The following is a 22,178-nucleotide window of genomic DNA, read 5'->3' as shown; positions in this document are numbered from 1 at the left end:
TGGGCCACATTTTGCTGCCAATGCAGTTTCAGGGACACTTGGAAAATATTTTGAACAGCAGGGAGGAAAACTGATTACCAATACACAGTCTCTAAATGGTGTGAATACTATGAGTTATTTTCCCTTTGACTGTTTATGGCCTGTTTACAGTATAATCACACTGAATCAGGTCATAACACGGCTCTTCTTTTTTTTTTTCTTTTTTTTTTCTTTTTTTTTTCTTTTTTTTTTTTGAGTGAAAATAGAATCTAGCATCATTTTTTATTTACTGCAGCTCCCCCAAAGAGCTAAGGAATTTCCAGGTGCTAAGCAAGGATGTTCTCTTCTCCAAGGCATTCATAACTGAAGGAGGGATGAGGAGAAAGGTGACTAGGAAGAATAATAGGCAAGTTATTCACAATTTCTATGCACTTGAAATAGCTACATTGTTGTCATCATGGCAGAAATGGAGTTATAAAGGGGACTTAGTTGTGGATAGAGGAGAGAGATTGCAGATGACGTGAGGGGTTATTTTATGGTATATAGCTGTCATCAGACCGAGCTGTGGACACATGTATGAGATCAGTCCAGAGAAATAATATTCCTATCACCCCATCCATACCAGGCAGTGGCACTGTGTTATAGGATTAGAAGAAAATACTTAGTTGTTTGAACTTGTAAATGGCAGCTTAAAAGGGTAACAGCTCTGTTGTGCTACAGATTGCCTGTTAGATTGTTCAAGTAAAAGCCTCACCCACATATCTGCTCAGCAGAGAAAATCTGGCATGAGAAATAGCCAGCAATAAAATCCTACATTTCTAGCATCCCTTGTAGCCAGTGGGGGGGAAATCTTTTAACTAGCGCTGAGAAAGCCTGGGCATGGGTCACCCGAGGAAGCAGAAAACGCAAAGCTCTGCCAGAGGTCTACTTCTGGAAAGAATCTTCCCAGACACCTCTCCAGTGAGCCTATGGGAAAAATAATATTGCTCCCAGTGTTAAGAAGGATGAATACAAAAACAAACAAACAAACAAAAAAGAACAGTTTACTAAGCTGATCCCTAGGATTTAGCAAAGGAGACGCTTTCCAAGAGACAGCTTTTTTTTTTTTTCTATTGTTTACAATATGATGCTATCTCACAATTGGGATTCCTTTCTGTTGTGAAGAAGAAATGAGCTTGAATGAGAAAATACACATTGGCTTAGATTATTTTACTAATAACCCTGCTATTTCTTTTTTTTTTCGTTTGAGACCCTGGCCCATCAGATAAGCTCTCAGCTCTACCTGGGATATATGAGCAGCCATCCCTGTTCATACGAAGGGGATGAGGTCCTACAGAGGAATGCCTGGCTTTAGTTTCCTAAATCCTTTTCAGGCAGTAGAAAAACAACCTGTTTTTCATTGGTGTTCAATATCTAGTAGGTCCCAATTACTCCAATACTCCTTTTCAGAAATGAGTAATGAACTGCAGTGGAGGAAAAAGCTCCCTCAGAATGTAACAGAATAGTTTTCTCAGCACTACTCTAATACTTCTACAGCTGTAATAAAATATATATATAAAAGGGGAAGTATTGATGAACACTAGCTTCAACCAAGAGCTGAATTTCTTAGTGCGCTCCAGGCTGAAATTTCTGAAAAGCAAAAATGCTCACTTGCAAGCTATCTCCACAGCCCAGGTCAGCAGGCAGCAATTAGTTTCTCAGCCACTCACACTCTTCTTTCCATCTTCCTGATGGATATTTCATCTGAGTTTATGCTCTCCTCCCTTGCCTTCTCTTCACCTCTCTGCCTCTCTTTCCAATAAGGCTGTGATCTGTCACAGACTCTCAATGGACAAGACCTATACATCCCATCACAACACTGTCATGGGAAGTTGCATTAGACAGGCCAGGATGAAAAGCAGTTTGGAAGGGAGAGAAGCTGTCATGCTTCAGGGCAGAAACTTGAACTCTAACCAAGGCAGAGAGATGAAGGAGGGCTTTGGGCCAGGCGGGGAGAAAATTTGACTCAGGGCAGGTTATCCCATAATTGCCCACTTAAGCTTTCTTTATACCTTCTAAGATGCATCTTGTTCTGGGCAACATCAGAGAGAAGGGGTGGATCGCTGGTCTGATCCAGCAGGGGAATGAGTTTCTTCATTCTTTCTGCTGGTGCACTGAGTTTATAACACTTTCTGAAGCCACAATGAGATCCCTCTCCAAGCATGACCCTTGCTCTGCCAGTGACAGCCAAAATTCCTTCCCCTCACCCCGTCCTTCACACTTCCACCAGCAACACAGAGAGAAGCCGGTACAAAGCCGGGTCAAGATGATAAGAACAAAGCCTTGAAGACTGCTCTTAGATACCAGCTTTACTTCAACTGAGGGGGGAATTTTCAAAGAGGTGAACTCTTCCTGTCTCTCTCTCAGGCAGGAGCCTCCTGGGAGGAGAAGAAAACAGCTTTCATTTTAGCGAGTCATGATATTTATGGCCCTTTTATGAGTTTTGTTTGAAAATATAAAAGTAGATGGACTTAAATCTGTTTCAAAAGAGAGGAGATAGGAAGGGGAGAGACAGAGCATGTGAAGGGCAGGTGGGTCGGAATCATCTGCCCACGTTCAAAAGAAAATCAAATACCTTCTTTGTTTTAATATGGACCCCTTCTGCCAGTCATGAGGATAATGTCTGACCTCTTCTTGCATAGGCCCTTTTATCCCTAATGACTTACAAATTTTATATGTCTACTACCACCGACCAAGAACACTCGCCTTGGGATGAATCGTGACAACTACTAAATTATGCAACTGCAGCACCATGCAACAGGTGAGGTCTGCTTGCTCCCAGGAAGCAGACTTTCAGATCACGTCTCCTGCAGAAGTGAGAGCTTTATACTGTATTCCTGAGGGGCAACTGTCAGCTTCTGCTTGCTCACATACCAGAGTCTCATGTGGGCTTTTATCCATCCTATTTGTGGTGTCTGTTCAGCAACTGAGGTTGCACCCTCTTGAGGGCCTCCTGCTTTTCATGTGTGGAATCTCCTCTGACCCTTTGCCTCTAGGCAATACTTTTGATCCAATTCACAGACTAAGGAGCACATGCCTTGCAAAATTATTGAGGGAGGCAAGTTTAAGTTGAAGAACTGGGTTTTGCGTTTGGTTTGGGACGTAGTTAGGCCTGTGGTCATTTTATCTGCTCTGTGAATGAACCTTCATAGCTTGTGGCAGCTACTGAGAAATTTCTACAAGCAAAATGTACAAAGTACATAATGTACAAATGTACATTAATTGGTAGTTTCATAAAGGCTGTTGTGGTTTCATAAAGCTCTCCTCCCAAACAAGGAGAAAGAGATGTTCTGCCAAACTAGCTGAAGGCCTTGGCCTGGATCTGCATTCAGTACAGAGTCATTACAAAGATCAAATTGTTAGGATGGTCCAGGAAGATGTGTGGAGTCACACAATGTTTAATACCAGATGGTGTGTGCTGCATCTTTCTTTGATATGGTGCCCTGCAAGAATCAAATGCAGAGAACACGAACAGGTGAATATTTGAAGTTAGGCAGTACGTAACCTGAAGCATATAGCTGTCTGGTCAGTTGTAAACAGTTCTCACCACCACAGTTATTCTGTAATGTCACTCAGAAGTCCAAAAAGACTCTAAGACCATGTGCTCTGGGTAGATCTTGTGGTAGTTGGGTGATGCTGTAAGAATGATCAGTTCCTTTAAATGTTTTTGTTTTCTAACTAGCATCACCTACATCTTGGTTCAGTTTTACACCCGCACACATGCCCTTCTGAATGGAATCATTCTTCCTTTCATGGTTACTTGTTCAGAGTCCTTGGTAAGTTTGAATCAGGTTTTAAGATTTATTGATCTGGCCTTGTCCGTTTTGTGGTGTGTTCTTTGATTTAATTTAATGACCGTAAAGCATTCAGGCATGTTGGCATGAAGGGTGCACTGGAAAAAACTAAGTGATTGATTGATTGATTATGGAGAGACATTGTTCTCTCCACAGTTAACAATGAAGCTAGTTTTCCATTATACTCATTTGTGTCTTCCAGATCACAACTAAAAGTTAACCATTCTGTCTGAAATTTCCCAGGTATGAATCATCTGTGGGAACAGTTACATTTTTTGTGGAAGGATTAAGTTTATCTATTTTAAAGATCCATGCGAATAAAACCCCTTGAAACACAATTCATAGGGGAAGGTTCAAAGCACAGACAGGCTGTACCTTCTCCTAACCCTAAGGTGATTTTTGCACCACTACACCTAGATACTGAGCCATAGACATTCCAAAATCTTCTTTAACTTGTTGGTCCTGTGAAGGACTGAAACCATATTGTTACCTGCTTTTGTGACTCACAAATGATGTTTTCCCTTTTATGTCTGTGTGTGTATGTATACATGTGTGTGTGCGTGTGTGTGCACCCTTTGGTAGAGGAACAGCAGGCACAGAAAAACAGTGAGCTCAGAAGCTAGTAAAAGGTTGTAACAGAGGGATAGATGGAAGTGACATGAAATCAGCTCTTGAATACAATAAAATGTACCGAAGAGCAAAAGGCAGTCCTGAAGAAAAAAAGAAAGATACAATTCTTCCGTGTCCAAAAAATTTACGTTCATAGGGTTAGGCAAAGTGACAGGGTGTTCATTTAGGTTGATTATGCTTGTACTGGCAATGCTAGTTGCCTAATGAACAACCTCAGTACAACCTACTTTAAACCTCTCTCCACTTTTTACATGAAGAACAATATAACAAAACTTGTTGGCATTTAACTTATTACTCCCAGGCAAACAACTTAATGCCTTGGTGAGATGACTGGGGCAATTCACACACCATTCAGAGCTATGATCCCATCTCTCTAGAGAACTGTTTATTTGTTACACATCGTTCACATTTTTGAAGGTTCCTTCACAACTAAAACAGCCAGAAATTTAACACATTTTTACTTTTCTAAATGACAAGTGAAATTCCATAGAATAGGTAGGTAGCTCTCAAAGGGATTTTGCAGGAACATATGAGCATACAATTTCTGTTTCCAAGCCCTAAACCATATTAGTCCCATGCTTTCTGCATCTCTGCTGGCTTGTCTATAAATTTAGGAAGGTCATGGATACTATGTTTTCATGTTATAATGTATATACCCAATATATTCCAGCTAAATGCTTTAAGGAAAGGCAGACAATGCAACATAACCATGCCCAGCTAAAACTTTTTGTCTTATAATTCAGCTAGCTCTCCACTATAGCTTACACTAATGTGTAAGCATTTCTCAAGGAGCTGTATAAAAAGAAAATGGTGCTAAACGCCTTTTAAAATCACCCAGTCTAAACTAATGCCACATGCAATAAATCAAATTGCACTGAAACTCCTAGAGTGGAGGGGGGGAAATAGGCCATGGCCCTACCCCTATCAGTACTACCATGACGAATGCAGCTGATACATTTGGAATAATTCTTTTTGGCAACATTTCCACTTCCTTCCAAACTTGCTTCTTCCACACTTGAATTCCCAACCTAGTGCAGATGTCATTTTATCATTTAAGTCCCACCGATGTCTGTCACCATTTCTCACAGTCCTCTTCCCATTTCCCACAAACTTATAGTTTCTGTAAATCCTACCATCTCCTTCCTTCCCGAACAGGTTGCGCCATAACCTTTCCCCCTAAATTTTTACACATCTAAACAAATGAATATTTTGCATTAGCCTCTTGGGCTTCCATACATATCTTGCTTTCTCCATCCAGTGTAGATCTGCTCTTTAATTTGCCTATTGTCTTTACATCTCTTTTCTGATACTTCATATCTCCAAGCTCTCTGGCTTTCATCGTTTCCTTTCTTCTTACTTCACTCGGACCAACATCAAATGTGTTTCTCTCTCACGTATCCCTCCTTAACTTCTTTGCTTCCCAAATACTTCCTACATTGTTCAAAGGACATTAAGGAAACAGAATACTATACATTTATAGAGAGACCAGGTGTGAAAAAATGCAGGATTTAATGAGACTAGGAGACCGAGCACTAAAATGGCAGATGAAGTTCAAAGTTAATAAAAGTAAGGCATTGCACATAAGAAAATTTAGCCTCAGATCAAAATTTGATCTCAGAGCTGACCCTGCAACAAGATTTTGTGGATATAATAAATAGTTCCGTGAAAATGTCACCTTGGTGCTCAGTAATAGCCAAAAAACATGCAAACTGTTAGGGGTTAACAGGGAAGGAACAAAGAGAAAAATAAAGAAGGCAATTATGCCACAGGATAAATCCCTGCTGCACCTGCACCATGAATACTGTGTGAGGACTTGGTCCCTCATCTCAAGTAAGATAAAGTAGGACTGGAAAGGGTTCAAAGAAGAGTGGTCAGGGTAATCAGAGACATAGACCAGCTCTCAAATGAGGAATGAGAAACTCAGTTAGGCTGAAAAACAGACAGCTAAGGATGGGTTGGATGGGGCGTAACGATAGAGGTGGTTAAGGTAAGGATGGGGCATAATGATAGAGGTGGGTAAAGTCTTGTGGAGCATGTAGGTACTAAACAGGGATTAGTATCTTGGCATTGAAGGAGGCTGGTGGGTGTCAGGTTCAGAACAGAAAGAAAAACGCAGATGGTTTAGCATTCAGTGCATAGTAAGTACAGGACTTCTTGCCATGAGAGATCATGGAGGCTAACAGGTACAAGGCTATAATGGCTATAACTCAAAAATGATTAGGCACCTCCATGGAAGGAAAATCTATCAAGGGCTATTAAATACAAAAATATCACATCTGGCTCAGGAAGTCCTTGAGTTGCAAATGATTGTAAGCTGGGCGATCATCCTGGGGAAATATCACTTATATTACTGCTCTTATATTCTTCCCTAGGTATTCACTGTTGGTCTCCACCAGACACAGGATATTGAGCCAGATGGACCTTTGGTCTGACCCCATATAGCCTTTCTGATGTTCCTGTGTTTATATTCTTAACTGACTGTATGGATGCTCCTTGCACTTTCACCTTCCACTATACAATGCTAAAAAAAAAAAACCACACACACACACAAAAAAACACCCTCCTGCCTACAGCAGCAAAGCAAGGCTGAGCAAAAATATCAGTCCCAGTGCATCTTTTCTGAAAAATTCTTCCCAGATAAATTTGGATACTTACCTACTCTTTTAGTCTAATGTTAGACTAGTGTCATTGCTGAAAAACCACTCCCTCTGCAGCTCTGGTCACCTGAAACAGTCTGTGCAGACCTCTCCTCTTTCAGTGATTCCCTACCTCCTTCTAAAGTCTCATCTTAAAACCTGACTTTCTAGCCTGCCTTCAACCTCTTCATTTCTGTCTCTCCTGGTTATTGGTCTTATGACTGAATGCTTTAATATTTTCACCATGCAAGGTCTTTATGTCACTGTTTCACGTAATTTATACCTGTGAGCTGGAGCTTTTCCCAACTCGCTTTCAAGCACAGGCCATACACTGAATGGAGTCCAAAATTATCCCCACCTCCTTATTGCTTTGGGGGTTTGGCTTTATTAACAAGGATATAAGCAATAAGAAAATAAAGTTCAGCTGTTTCTAAGGCTTCTCCCTCATGACTGCTCAGCCAGCATCCTAGATGGCTTCTCCCCGGCAAACCATTTTTATCTCCCTTTTAGACAAGTGAACTAATAAGCCACCTACCTCAGTGAGTCAGCAGAACCCACTTAACCCTTTCCCAGAAGGGTCAAAGCTCGCTATCAGGATGGTTTGGCTCAGCCTTGTTATAGAACCATATTCTGCCCTTCGGTCTTGAATAATTTATTTGTGCGGCAGACCTGGATTACTGTTTAAATCAAAATGCTACCCAAACAAAGACTGTGCTGTGCAGTGCAAAATGAAACCAATTACTACATCATATGATGCTCATCTTTTACAGTGTGAGATGCCCCCTACAGTACCTGCAGAGGACAGACATTTCTGTTGAGAGCAGCAGCCAGACTTAGGAAGTGGGAGAGAGATTTTCAGAGGGAACCAGCCTTTGACAAAAAAGTAAATTCACTGCCAAAAGGTATTGTGCACTTTCACTTTGATCCATCAAAACTTAAGTAACTGCATACTGTTGTGACAAGACAGAGGACGGATCACGTGCTTATGCTTAAGACCTTTTCTAGACTGAAATTAAAGCAAGCTCCAGTTATGCATAAGCATTAAATTGTTTTGCACAGAACAACTTTACCAGAGGTAAAGAAAAGCAGAAAATGCCTATCCTAGCACATTGCAGAAATTCAATATAAAATCTCAGAATGTGGATCAAAGCCTGAAATGTCACTACTTTAAAGAAAAACCTCACGGAAGTATGCAGAAGTAAGGGATATATTGTATTATATATTTTATTGTAGTAGAAGTGCATTATAAGCCTTGCAGCACCTCTGGATGCCTGAAACATTAACAAGACAGTGTTCCTTATGTACTTCAAAAATGTAATCTGAGTTTACTCAAAAAAATCCTGACACGAGTAAAATATGTTCTTTTTCTTATTTTTCTAGCCCTGTTATTTTTCAATCACCTGATTTCGAGACTCCTTTCACCTGACAATAATCAGCTATCATTTGCCTAGTCCTGGCTGTCAGAAAGTCGTCTTTATCTTTAGAGAAGCAGGGATAATGTCTAATCAGTGAGTTATAGTTGAGAGAAACGATTCTAAGTTTAGGAAAATTGGTAGCTGCATTTTGTTATCAGTAACCATTATTTAGATAGCATTGATGATGTGCATGGCATCATATAGAGAAGGATAAAGACCAGGCCCTTGCCCTGTGGAGATTACTGTCTATATTACACAATTAAACCAGTGAGAGGTGCTAGCATAATGCTAATAGTGAGCTCTAAGCTTCACAGTCAGGGGGAGAAGAGATGACAAGAAAGCGAAAGACAAAACTACCCGTGAGAGAGCAATGCCGCACTGTAGCATCATCCCTCCATTGTTGTTTTATATTCAGCTCCGCCGGAGGGTTTTGTTATTTACAAGCACGGTCTCTACAGAAGAGCAAACAAATATCTCCAGAGGAGAAACTGGCTTAGGTGTTTATAAGAAAGAGGTGGAGGAAGTTGACTGGTGACAAAGAATTGGGTACTTTGATGTGTCAAAGACGGAGAGTCTTGATATGAGCCCCGCAAGTGACGCTGTGGCAGCCCTGGCAGGGCCATCACGTCTCACATGCACGAGGCTCTGCAGGGCATGGAAGACCCAAGGCCCTCCTGCAGCCTATTCAGTTAACGTGGAGGCTGCACTCCCTTCTCTCACTCTGAAAAATGGTCTCTAGCTCGCACGATGCAAACAGCACATTAACTGTCACACGGCAATTAAACCTACCACCTCCTAAAAGCAGGCTTCAAAGTACCACATTCTCTAGGCATACATTTCGTCCTTAGGTAAGTCTTTGCACAGTGCCTTCAACCAACACTTCAACTATGCATCATTTTATTATGAGGTCAGTTTGGGTATCACTCTCTTCTTTTAAGGCAAACATGTTGAAAATCAAGACATGACAATCTGACTATAGACATATAAAAGCACAGACTCGGCTGAGCTGCATACATACAACAAACTGAAGCCAGTACTCCAGAAACCCAGCCTAACCCAACACTAGTCCTAGCCCTAACTCTGAATCTTGAACAAGATCAGAACATAATTGTTAGACAGATGGTAGTACTACTTCATTTTTGCTTTGTTGACCCAAAGTTATTAGCAGGAACCAATCATACTGGAGCAAAGATGACTCCATCTAATGAGAACGATGGTACCACAGGAATACATTCATTACTGCACTGAACTTCTGAAAAGAAGGAGGCATTTTCTTTTTTCTAGTATTTCACTTTGCTTCAGCTACTCAGTTAAAGAAAACAGTACATGTATTCCCCAGAACAATCTTATTTCTGTAGACATTCATAAGACTGGTGTAGAAAATGGAGCCTACCTAGCAATATCTTCTCAGCGGTATAAAGTAAAACTGATTAAGAGAGCAACATTCTTCAAGTTCCTAGAAAAGGCTGCTGGCTTCTACTTTTTATGATCAAAAAAATCCTAGAAAAAAAAAAAATGTCCGTCTGTAACGAGACTAGGAAATTGAAATAATCAAAATGGGATTTGATTGGTCTTTTGAATTGAGATGCTACCATGACTTTACTGCTGAAACATCGTCTGGCTCCTAATGGCTTCTAACATTGTGTTCCTACCTACATTGATCATTTAATACTAGCATCTTCTTTCTGAAAACCACAAACACTTCCAAAACTTGACCTCTTCCCTTTATCGCTTTTGATTAAGAAGAGAACTATCTGCAGGAAATGCCCTACAAACCACAAAGGATTATCAGAAATATAATGATGAGTGATTCTGGGACTCTGGGACTCTGCTTGTGTTCCTCTAATCTGATTCTTGGTCACTCTTCCTTTCTCCGCCGGAGCTTTGCAGTAGTTTCTTCTAGTCTGCTTCTCCAAGCAGCAATAATAGCATCATCATCCATTTCTTCTTCCTCCTCTTTCCGCATGTTTCTCCTGTACTGAGAGAACTGTCTAGATGCAAATCTTTCTTCACTTAGTTCCACTTTTGCCTCTTTCTTTCCATCCTCTTCAGACTTTGAAAAGCTCTGGGTGAACTTTCTCTTAGCTCCAAATTCTGACACGTCTGACCTGGCCTCCTCTTCACACGCCTCCACGTGATGAGATCTGACTCGACTCTGTGTAGATGGTTCAGGGGATTCAGAGTCAAAGGAGGGTTCAGGTGTTTGGCTGAAACCATGCAGCTCTGGGCTCTTTTCTCCAGAACTTGTCTCGCTGACCCTTGACCTTGTGAATGTATACATCTTTTTGTCCTCTTTTGCAGAAGCAGAGGAAAATCTTGACATGGTTCTCAGTGAATCTCCTTTTGACTCATAGGAGGAACAGCTGTCTAGCTCTTCTTTTTGGGATCTTGAGGATCTGTAACTGGATGTTTCAGAATCCATCTCTCTAACTTTGGATGACCTGCTATATTTCTCTCTAGACTTCTCACTTTGATCATGATATGATGATTCTTTCTCTGCTTTCAGGCCACTGAGCCACTTTGTAATATCAGTCTCTAGTTCTGATTTTTGTGCACCTGTGTTTGCAGATTGACTGGACAGAGCAAAGATTGTATCATTTCTGTCAAGATCTGCTTGCAAAGGGTGCCTGTGGCTATTTCTTGTACTCTCTGTGTCATCTTCTATTTCATTTTCCTCTCCTTTGGTCACCTTTTTTTTAAACAAAGTGCTGCGTTTATTGTCTCTGACCACCTTTTCAATTTGATAATCTGACATTTTCTCTCTCATTTCCATTTGCATCTCCTTCTCCTTCCTCCTGATCTTCTTTAGGTCAACATCATCAGCAAAGAGGCTGTACAGTGGTTTGCTTGTTTGCGTAGTCTTCATGTTTGAACCAGTCCCGTCTGTCCTTGTACTTGCTGAGGACTTGCAGGACAGGACAGACTGAGACTCAGCCCTCTGCATGTCCTGCTGGCGGAGCTGAGAGGCAGCAAGAGATGAGCCACTCTGAGCACTGAGAAGGGAAACCTTATCATCATCTGTACGCCTGCCAAGGTCTCCTGACATTATGCTGGAGGCCATTGCAGACGATGGACGGGACAGCATCATTATTTCATTTTGCTTTTGAGCAATGGTTTCACTGACCACATTAGCAATCCAGTTCTGAATGCTTGCCATGGATATTGTGCCACCTGGGCCAACTTGGAGATTGGGAAGGGGTGTACTCGGCTGCATTGCCCCGGTGCTGCTCCTGGTCTGGGATAAAGATGAATGATTTGTCTGCATGCTCAGTGTAGAAGCTGCATCCTCAGCACCATTTGCAGAAGGTGCTGAGCTCCAGAAAGCTGACAGTGGGATATTCCCACTCATTGTACTGTCTGTCTCCCAGCTGCACATGGACTGGCTTTCTTCTAAGATTTTCTTTGAACGTTCAAGTAGCTCTATACGCCTCTGCTTCTTTTTAGCTGAAGCAGAATCTTCACTTTTGGCAAACTCCACAAATTCCTCCTTGCTTTCACTGCCCACCTTCTTCTGCCGCTTCATTTTCCAAGCTTGGTAAGCACTCAGGTTAATATCTGACAAACTCTTTCCTTCAGTCTCCTCTCCATCTGCCTGTCTGCCATCTTCAGCTGGAGATGGTGCAGAAGATGAGGATGATTCTAAATCCTTCTTGTGAAAACCAAACTGGATCCTCTTGACCTTCCACCTTTCTAGAGGAGTCAACTTGTCTTTGTTCTTTTGGCAGAAATTATAAAAGGAACTACTGTCTGAAAACACACTTTCCTCATCCACATCCCTCTCCTCCCTTCCTGTTTCTGAGGATCGCCTCTCCCCAGTATTTTTATTCTTAGAATGATACCTTTGAGCAGCTTCCTTCTCAATCTCCAGGAGCCTCTGGTTCCACATGTCCCAGGTGCTCTCGGAAGACACAGAGTCTGTGCGGCTCCTCCTCATCCTGCTAAAGCTACTGGCTTCTAGCTGTTGTTTTAGGGTTCGGATCTCAAAACTGCTCACACTCTCAACATCACTAAATTCACCTGATGGGGAAGGTCTTCCTCCCATTCTGGAATCTCCATCCTCCTCCCTGGGTGGACTCCCCATTTGGTATTTCTCATTTCTGCACTGCCAGTCGTGGATTCGCTGTTCTACATCCTCCTCAGATTGTTCCTCTTCCTGAGCCAGAAGCATTGGAGATGTTCTTCTTCCATGGTTAATTGTTGATTCCTTTACAGACAGGCCTTCTTTCTTCCTCCATTCCTCATACAACTGTTCCTCTTCCTCCTCACTGATGAAGGTGGAGTGTTTCGAAGCCCAGCTGGTTTTTCCCACTGATGAAGAGCTCCTAAGACTACCTAGCATGCTGCTGGTGTCCTCTTCTTCTACTGTGATGGAGTGGGCTTTGGCTCCTATTACGCTTTCTGAGTCCCCAACTCCAGACAGCCGGGAAGACGTCCCTGCGTGGGCAACAGGACTTTGACTAGGAGTGACATCTTCATCTCCTGTATGATCCAACTCTCGTTCTTCCAACAACTGCTCATTGAGCTCCCTTAGCTGTTTGAGAAAGCCATCGTTGGGGTAAATGGCACGCTTCTTTCTCAGAGTCATCAGAGCTTCCAGAATGGTCATATGGTGGTAGATCATCAGGTAAGCAGCCACCAGCACAGCTGAGCGACTGATTCCCATTTCACTGCTGACAAGGATTTTTCCTACAGACATTGAATATAGAAGTAATTAACTATTTCCAGTAATAGAGAGAGGTTGTTCTGTTATGCAGCACAAACACATTCTCTGAATACTGTTAAAAATGAGACAGATTATATGTTTTGTTGACTGAAACCAACAGTAAATATTTATTGTTAGTTTTATCTCAGTAGAAATCTACATACATGTGAACAAAAAATATTAGTCTCAAAAGAAGGCATGCAGATTTTAAAACAAGCTAAACAATATTCATATTTTCACCTATACACTTCCCCAAATAATCAAAATCTTATAACAGGTATTAGAAAGACAAGCGATGCAGTATTCTCAACTTCCTGGCTGACTTGGGGCAAGACATTTAAGCTTTCCATGCTTCAGTTTCTCTATATGTGAAAAAGGAGATATTAGCACTAGCCTCCAGGAAGGTACTGGGAGGATAAGCAAATAAGTTAGTATCTATAAGGCACATTATAGGACTTAAATACAATTTTATATTAAATTAATCATATTTTTTCCAGAGCCCTGATCTGCTGTTTGGAAGGTACACTCAGACAGTTATATGTAGACTGGCTGGAGGCCAGAGCATATCTTGGAATAGGATGACCAAACAACTAGCAGAAGAGAGCTGATTTTGACTCTGACAAAGTGATACAGATGCTCCGTATTTTTGGAACCCACTGTTCTGTAAACAGTGACTACAAGAGCTAGAATCAAAGCTGAGGATCTGCTGTATTTCATGGCCATTTACACAGAAATCATCTCTTGTGGAAAACTAAGCTTTGGCACAAAAGAATTGTCTTTTAAAGTTAGTTTTATAGCGAACTGAAGTTAAAGAAAAGCTTGTAAATATGAAGAGAGCATAAATGAGGCTTTGCTAGACTGCAAATAACTGAAATTACTGTTCCCAGATGTGTGATAAACACCAATTTATCAACGTGCTGTTTGCACAGAAGCTTAATGAAGCCAGTTTAAACACCACTTCCTGACTGATGATGTGTTACCGTAAGTATTTACTTAATGTACCTATTCCGACAATCCCAACATGTCTTTTGTACCTTTCTTCATACCAAAAGCCCTAGATGCCTCCCCAGTGTTTTAACAGCCAGTAAAGCCTATCTAACAGCTCACCAAAAGGGGGAGATCTCATTCTTCTGCTTTCTTTCTACACTTTTCTTTCTCCCTGCATCCTCCCCTGTGTTGTCTCTGGTACTCACTGGGCCCTTTGATGATCCGGTTAAGCTCACTAGCCCAGTAAAAACTCTCTGTTCCCTGCTGGGCAGTTGGTTTTGCTGCATTAGTGAGTTGAATGGTTGATGAATGTCAGCAGTGGCACAAAGTAAGCATCAGTAATACGCCCAGAGAAGAAATGGGAGTTATGAGTAAGAACATAGAAGAGTAGAGCGTCCCTCCCCTTGTTGGTAGTGGTGAGCTATAAAAATTGGCTCAACTTGTCTTATGCATCTCCATCCTAATTTAACTAACAAAACTTCTCATTTTTTTTCTTGCCACTTCTACTAGGAGGGAACCTGTTGTTCTCTACAGAAATTAAATGCATTTAATACATATAAAAAAATCAACAGTAGTATCACCGATTCTGGTGTTCATTCTCATATTCGGTTTAATAAAGATTTTTCTAATTGTCTGCTGAAGATGCTACAAAATGACCAGTCTACACTGGAGGCCCACAGAAGTATTTGCCATGGAACTGGAGTCCAGCAAATTATAAAACAGCCTGGGTGCAGACACCCAGGGGTTCAACCCAGTTTTTTTGGATTGTTCTAGTAAGCCAGCCTGTTCTTTTTGTAGGAAGCATCCTTGCAAAATTGAGACTCACAGCGTACAGTAATATAACAACTTGGAGCAGTGCTTCATCTCATTGCAATAGCAGGGTGATTTCAAAGCAGCTGAGGTAAGTGGCTTGCACCCAGTTTGATTCCAAAGAAAAGGGGCTTGCATCAGGGATTGCCAAGCTGCCTCCTCTCACTAGTCTGCCCCCTTTCTGTTTTGTATGAGGCATGGCAGAAATGGGCAGGAAGCGTTCACCGTAACTGTATGCAAAGAACAATCAATCTGCCCTCTACCCAATTACAGATGTGGCATCAGCTGTTTATCTGAGTAATACTTCCACACATTAATTCCCAAGCACTCTGAACCAGTTTAATCTTTTTCTCTTACCCCTGTAAGTCAGCAGTGCTTCATCCAGGAACTCTGCAGCTGGACGGAAGTGTTTGGAGATATCCATATCTGGAAAATCATCCACTTCAATGCCCATGTATTGGATATTCAGACCATTGTAGAAGCCTGGTCCTGTGTATACACCTGTACCATGAGCTGCATTCAAGACATGTGTGATCCCCAGTCTCTTCAAACGGCTTTTGTTCACTGCGACACTTCTTCAGAAAAGAAAAAAAAATTGTTAGATATCAGCGCACCTATTTCAGGTTTCAAACTGTCTGCTACAAGTGCTTCCCAATTCCCAATCTGCGTCACTCATCTAATACGCGGCTCCTCTCAGACCTTAAGGTCCTTTGAGAGTTCTGCAGATATTTTTCTCCAATACTCACCGGGAAAAGAAAATGAAAAACCTGCTCTCACCAGTATCACACTCACTCACAGCATGCGCAGTTTCAACTCCAGCTTGATTTTAAAATTGTCCTGCCATCTTAGGTTCAGGTTGTTTACTTATTTCTCCATTTTTATCACCCTATAATTGACGTTTTAAACTATATCCCCTTTTAATTCTGTGCTGGTCACTTGCACAAGTATCTCAGACAGCTGAGCCATGGTACAGGATACCTAGCCATTTCCACTCAATATTTGCTATGGAATTTCTTTTTTAACTCTCTTTTACATAAGAAGGACTTTAGTCTCAATTTCAGGGCCAAATTCCAATCAGAAGAATTTAATTTGGGCTCATTTCCCTTTTCCTTTCCTAAATTGTCTGAAGCATCAAACTAGCATAGGAAAGCTGCTGAATTGTATTCTACAAGTATTTACTTTCCAGCACTCAGATCTTTGTGAGCATATTTTAAAAAACATTTTGGGGCTGTCTGGGGATGAAAGGTATTAGATGCATCTAATATATGTTATGCCTTCAGTGGTTCCATCTGACCCTTCACTGGGAATCTCATGCAACAGGATGACAAAAACTGATGCTCACTTTTCTGCTATGAAGACATTAGGCCAGACTTCATCCACAGCGTCTCTGGGGGTCTCCAGCCTGTCCTTCACAAGTGCCCTCTGCAAGTCCATCACACATGGTGTGTTAAACAAGCTGGTGTCATCAATCTTTTCCTTAACTCGGTTGTACAGGTCTTCCACCATCAACTGCTGTGCAGACTCTAACATCCTGGGACACACTGCATCTACCTTGATGTCCTTTGTCTTCAGTTCTGGAATAAATTGACAATGTAACTAAAACCATGTAAAAAACAAAGCAAATGTATGACCTGACATTCTTTGTTTCCAGAACAACCCTTGGAGATTTCTTTTTTTTCCCAATGACATTACACCGTCCTGTCTGCAATGTATGCATGTGCATGCTTATCCAATAGCGTCAAGATAGCTAGTTATGGGAAGAGCATAGTTCACTCTCCTCTCAGTCCAAAGACCCACACTGGCCAAAGACCTGGGAGTTAAGTGCACGCTCATTCTAGCCCCAAAAGAAGGGAAGCGGACAGCTTGTTGCAGCAAGCAACTAGCATTTAAATTGTATTCACCACCATAGTACACGATTCTGCCACAGATTCAGTGCACAACTTCAAAGGAAATCACCAAACCTTTCTGTATATTGTCGTTTCTTTGTGGTTTTCACCTCTGCCTCAAGCATGATTTTGCTCATAAAGGCATTTTTTTTTGTCATTTTGAGGTCTCTGGATGAAAAAGGCAAAACAGCTTCAACTCAAGTCTCTATTACTTACTTCTTTCTTTCACACTTCCTCCTCTTACCTTCATTGATTATTTGTTTGGCAGCCACAGCAGATGACAGATGGATAGGATCCATGAAGATGCTCTCTGTATCAGTGTCCGATATTATTGAATACCTGCCAACCGACCACACTTCCTATTAGGTAAATGCCCTCCACCGGGATCCCATCTCTATGACTTTAGTCCTTTTACCCATTCCAGAGGAGAGCAAGAGGGAACTGGAGCAGAGAGTATCCACTGATGATAGAAGGGGAGCCCCAGCTTTTCTCCCAACCCTCACACTGCTCTCTAGAGGGGTGCTATAGGCTTTAAATATGCCCTGTCATCCAGTGTTTGCAGGATGTAGAGACAGGTCTCAGGTGAGAGGAGCTGCAGTGGGCAGAGGGTGCAAGTGAATAGACTGGTGGAGAAGGTTTTGGGTAGAGAGGATCAATGTCTGGTTTCGAGACAGGGAGAGGAATGGATCATAGGGAATAATCTCACAAGTAGCTCCCAGCTTGACAGCCAGATATAAATATTGTCCTAACTAGAATTTATTAAGCAATTCAAAACTAATTATGATACGAAAATGGCATTTTTTCTGTTATCTAATTGTCTGCAAGCACCCATTGAGTTATCATGAACTGCAGTACAAGCAGTCTGATTGAAATCTGTGATTATCTACCTGAGTTACTCAGTACACTGGTTACTTCACAGCATGAATCTGTGCTAAGTCTCTCCAGTCACACAGTGTTGCCTAACTGCAGGTCAGAAACAACTATGAAACCCACAAATACCTTTGAGGATATTTTTTTTGGCACACAGAGTGATTTACACAACTTTTTGTTAAGAAAAAATAGGCCGCAGTCTTGAAAACACATATATTCCCATCTGGGTCCACCTATACAGTCCAAGCAAACCTTCTGCTCTTATTTAGACCATCTTAACAAAATATTTTGCCCGGCTTTTTCCCTGATGTACACCCTCTACATTTTCTTCCACAAAGATTATATTGTTCATTAGTACAAGGTTGCTGCCCTCAGAGAAGCTATCTGGAAATGCAGCCTTTCAGTACTTGCAATGCACTGTTTGCATTTAATTAATGCAGGAGAGGGAGGATGATTAATGTGCAATCAGGATGCAGCAAGACAGCTAAACTGCTTTCATTCTACATACTCAAAATGGAAGACAGCGCCACTGGAAACCGCTCAGTGGGCTCATCCATGTTGGCTCATTGGGTTCCAGCACTTGTCAACCGTGACTGAAAGTAGTCCTTTCCTACCTCTTCTAGGCAGTTTATGAGATGAGCAAGGAGAGTCTCGTCTACAGGAGCTGAGACAAATTTGCAGCGCTCATTTTCATTTACTATAGAGGGTTCTTCAAAGCTCAATAAAAAGATAACAGTCAGCGATAATCTGCCACCACAGCCACAGATTTTACCAGTAGCTGCCTGAAGCATCCATGGGGCTGCAAAACAGCTGGATGCTTCAACGGTTTCACTTTGGAGAAGACCTTGGCATTTTCATCACTGTATTTGGTACTAACAGCAAGGAAAAAAAAAGGGGGAGAAAGGGAAGGGAAGGGAAGGGAAGGGAAGGGAAGGGAAGGGAAGGGAAGGGAAGGGAAGGGAAGGGAAGGGAAGGGAAGGGAAGGGAAGGGAGGGGAAGGGAAGGGAAGGGAGGGGAAGGGAGGGGAAGGGAGGGGAAGGGAGGGGAAGGGAGGGGAAGGGAGGGGAAGGGAGGGGAAGGGAAGGGAAGGGAAGGGAAGGGAAGGGAAGGGAAGGGAAGGGAAGGGAAGGGAAGGGAAGGGAAGGGAAGGGAAGGGAAGGGAAGGGAAGGGAAGGGAAGGGAAGGGAAGGGAAGGGAAGGGAAGGGAGGGGAAGGGAGGGGAAGGGAGGGGAAGGGAGGGGAAGGGAGGGGAAGGGAGGGGAAGGGAGGGGAAGGGAGGGGGAAGGGAAGGGAAGGGAAGGGAAGGGAAGGGAAGGGAAGGGAAGGGAAGGGAAGGGAAGGGAAGGGAAGGGAAGGGAAGGGAAGGGAAGGGAAGGGAAGGGAAGGGAAGGGAAGGGAAGGGAAGGGAAGGGAAGGGAAGGGAAGGGAAGGGAAGGGAAGGGAAGGGAAGGGAAGGGAAGGGAGGGGAAGGGAAGGGAGGGGAAGGGAAGGGAAGGGAAGGGAAGGGAAGGGAAGGGAAGGGAAGGGAAGGGAAGGGAAGGGAAGGGAAGGGAAGGGAAGGGAAGGGAAGGGAAGGGAAGGGAAGGGAAGGGAAGGGAAGGGAAGGGAAGGGAAGGGAAGGGAAGGGAAGGGAAGGGAAGGGAAGGGAAGGGAAGGGAAGGGAAGGGAAGGGAAGGGAAGGGAAGGGAAGGGAAGGGAAGGGAAGGGAAGGGAAAGCAATACATCGAAGAGGTGCTTCTGCTCATTTTGAGTGACTGGTCAGCAGGAGGAGAGTGATTTATGAGGATCAACAACTAATTTTACTTTATGTGAGCTCAGTGAACTTCCTAAACAATTTTTAATATGTGTAGTTAAATGAAATAAGGATTTTGTCTTCATTTTCCTGCAGTGTCCCACAGTTACTAATAGGAAATATTTTGCAGCCTCCTGCTTGGTGAGGCCACTGAGGTGAGTTCTTTTCAAACAGATCCCTATTCCCTGCCTTCAGCTAAAGCATCTCAATTTGTACAGGAAGCCCTACAGAGCATTTTGCTTTAGGAAAGGGGTACAAAGGGATGATTTCTTTCCTCATATTAGAAGAAAGCACATCTAATGCTTGTTTTGCTTGCAGTAACTCTATTCCTGCCTATGCGGTGACAGCCTCCTGTTCAGTGCCCAAAGCCTGTAGCTAAAGATGGCTCTGAACCAAACACAGATCCCAAGACCCTCAGACTTTCTGGGGCAGGGCAGGCCCAACATGGACATAAAACACCCACAGGTCCTTACAACGGGCAGAAAGACAGACTACGCACTTGACCCGAGTGCCTCCGTGGGGAGCAGAAAGGCAGGCGACCCGCCACCACACACACTCACCGGCTGGGCGAGGGGCTGCGGAGATAGTGAGCCTGCACCGCCTTCACGTCCGGGCCCTCCTCCTCCTCATCAGGCACCACCTGCTCACTGTCCGAGTCTCTGCTGCTGGCCATGGCGGCTGAGGGAAGATCCGCTGGAAGGGGTCACAACGAAACGTGGCACCATTATGGGCGGCACGAGGCTGGCAGTGTCCGCCGGCCACAGGGGTGGGCAGGGGGGGCTCACGGCTCTTTCCGAGCGAGGAGGCGGTATGAGAAGCCCTTTCCACGAGATGATCATAATGACTTCTCTGCCAGGGTGCCTGCTGATCCCATGTCCTCATGCGGCTCCCTGGCTGGTGCCCGGTGAGTGCCGGAGCCCTTCTTGCCCGTGAGTAAGCACGCAGGGAGGCCGGGAGGGAAGGGGTGGCGGTGCAGAAACTCTATCCCCCCTGCGCATGGTCTCTGGACAGAGCTGTACACTGCCAGACCGGGACCGCAAAGAGTGTCGGGGGAAAGAAACATGAGACCTCACCTCCCCAGCACGAAACGCTCCTCAAGCTCCAGGCCAACGCCACGGCTTCGGCCAGCTTTAACCCTCAGGACTTTGTCCTTGTAGCTAGGAGGCTGCCATGCCCACCCGGGGGCCATTGCTTGGCCGGGAGCATGAAAATGGAACCACTGCCACCCCCCTGGGCGTGAGCAGCTGCTGCTCACAGGGCAGCAAGTGGGGAGGCCGGGAGTGAGGAAATGGCACTTACCGTCTGTGCCTGGATGAAGGGGTAGGTCCCGGTTAGGGGCACGGCGAAGGAGCCCAGAGAGTAGGGCAGGGAACCTGGCAGGGAATAGTACGAGGGAGAGAGAAACCAGCTGCCCCCTCTCTCTCTCTGTGGCTTCTTCATTAAGGGGCAGGACAACTGTCGGCACCAAACCTTTATCAGCTCTCTAAATATAGCCTTGTCCCAGCACTGGCTGCTGGACTGCACGGGGAAAGAATTCAGTGCCTCACAGACGGCAGCTGGTCAAGTGTTTAACTCCTTCCCTGCTGTGGGACGGGTCCCCCCACGTTTCCTCCTTACAGGAGGCACACAGAGAAGAGCACGGAGCCAGTGAGGCCAGGTCTCTGCCTTCAGGGAGCCTCCACGCAACTGGGACCTTGCCGAGCACAACCTGAAAGGCTGGTACAACCTCTGATGTCCTTGGGAAATGCAGTGCAGGGTGAGCCACTCCAGGCTCACTAGAAGCAAGTGGAATTTCCATTTTGGAAGGGCAAGGACTTGGGTACACTGCTTCTTCCCTCTTCCCTTGATGCTGATTCAAGGAAGAAACCTCCCCTTCCAACTCGTTGACTCCCCAGCAAAGTTTGTGGGCCAGGCTCAGCTGGGGCAGAACATGATGAAAGCAGAAGTGTTATTTACTTTTACCGGTGGCTCCAGTTCTGAGTCATGCAGTGACATCCCAGTGTTGATTCATTTTGCAAACAAACAAGCAAAGAAGAAAGGATGTAGAAAAGGACACGGATCTACCTCAAACCACAGATACCTCTGCTGCTGCGTCATGCTGGGGAGGGGATGCCTCTCCTCCTTGCTTCTTACTTGAGTGTTGCATCCCTACATGGGGATGGGGCCACATCTGCAGGGACGCCACATCACGACAGGGAAAAGCCATGAAACAGGAACTCATAGCCCAGACTTGTCTTTAAACAGCTACTGGGGCGGGCAAGCAAGAACAAGAAAAAGTGATAGATTGAATCTTGCATGTCACACCAAGGGGAAAATGGATTTCGAATTACAGGTTTGAACAGATCCTAATGGTTTCATGTACCAAAAGAGGATGAACTGTATTGATCCTACAGCTGTCTTCTCTGGGCAATGCAATTGTTAGCCACTTCTCAAAAGCAGTATCACATGTGTTCTTGTTAATTACTGCTAAATGAGGCAGGAAGTGATCTGAACATGTTTGCTTATGGACTTCCATATTATTGGAGAACAGAGCTTTTAAAGGACCTAAATGTTGCAGGAGCACATACCCCATTGACACCCAATAAAAAGTGGTGCTTTTAAGTCACTGAATTGCTTCTGAAAATCCTGTTCATGATTC

At 43.7% G+C, this 22,178-nt stretch overlaps 1 protein-coding gene and 1 long non-coding RNA gene across 2 annotated transcripts; one reads left to right on the top strand and one right to left on the bottom strand.

Annotated features, from left to right (window-relative positions):
* Nucleotides 1-7,910: 7,910 nt before the first annotated feature.
* Nucleotides 7,911-15,030, top strand: LOC118245007 (uncharacterized). The gene is made up of 3 exons (XR_004777734.1): nt 7,911-7,980; nt 14,083-14,176; nt 14,981-15,030. It is a non-coding gene; the product is annotated as an uncharacterized LOC118245007 (long non-coding RNA).
* Nucleotides 10,352-20,213, bottom strand: STYXL2 (serine/threonine/tyrosine interacting like 2). The gene is made up of 5 exons (XM_035540544.1): nt 20,101-20,213; nt 17,123-17,217; nt 16,335-16,566; nt 15,350-15,567; nt 10,352-13,179 (listed from the first exon to the last, which is right to left on the bottom strand). Exons 1-5 carry the CDS (start codon nt 20,211-20,213, stop codon nt 10,352-10,354), a joined length of 3,486 nt encoding a protein of 1,161 aa, XP_035396437.1.
* Nucleotides 20,214-22,178: the final 1,965 nt, after the last annotated feature.

Source organism: Cygnus atratus, chromosome 1, assembly GCF_013377495.2.
Source record: "Cygnus atratus isolate AKBS03 ecotype Queensland, Australia chromosome 1, CAtr_DNAZoo_HiC_assembly, whole genome shotgun sequence".
NCBI classification, from domain to species: domain Eukaryota; kingdom Metazoa; phylum Chordata; class Aves; order Anseriformes; family Anatidae; genus Cygnus; species Cygnus atratus.
The sequence above is the reverse complement of the archived record's forward strand: the minus strand, read 5'-3'. Positions and strand labels throughout refer to the sequence as shown.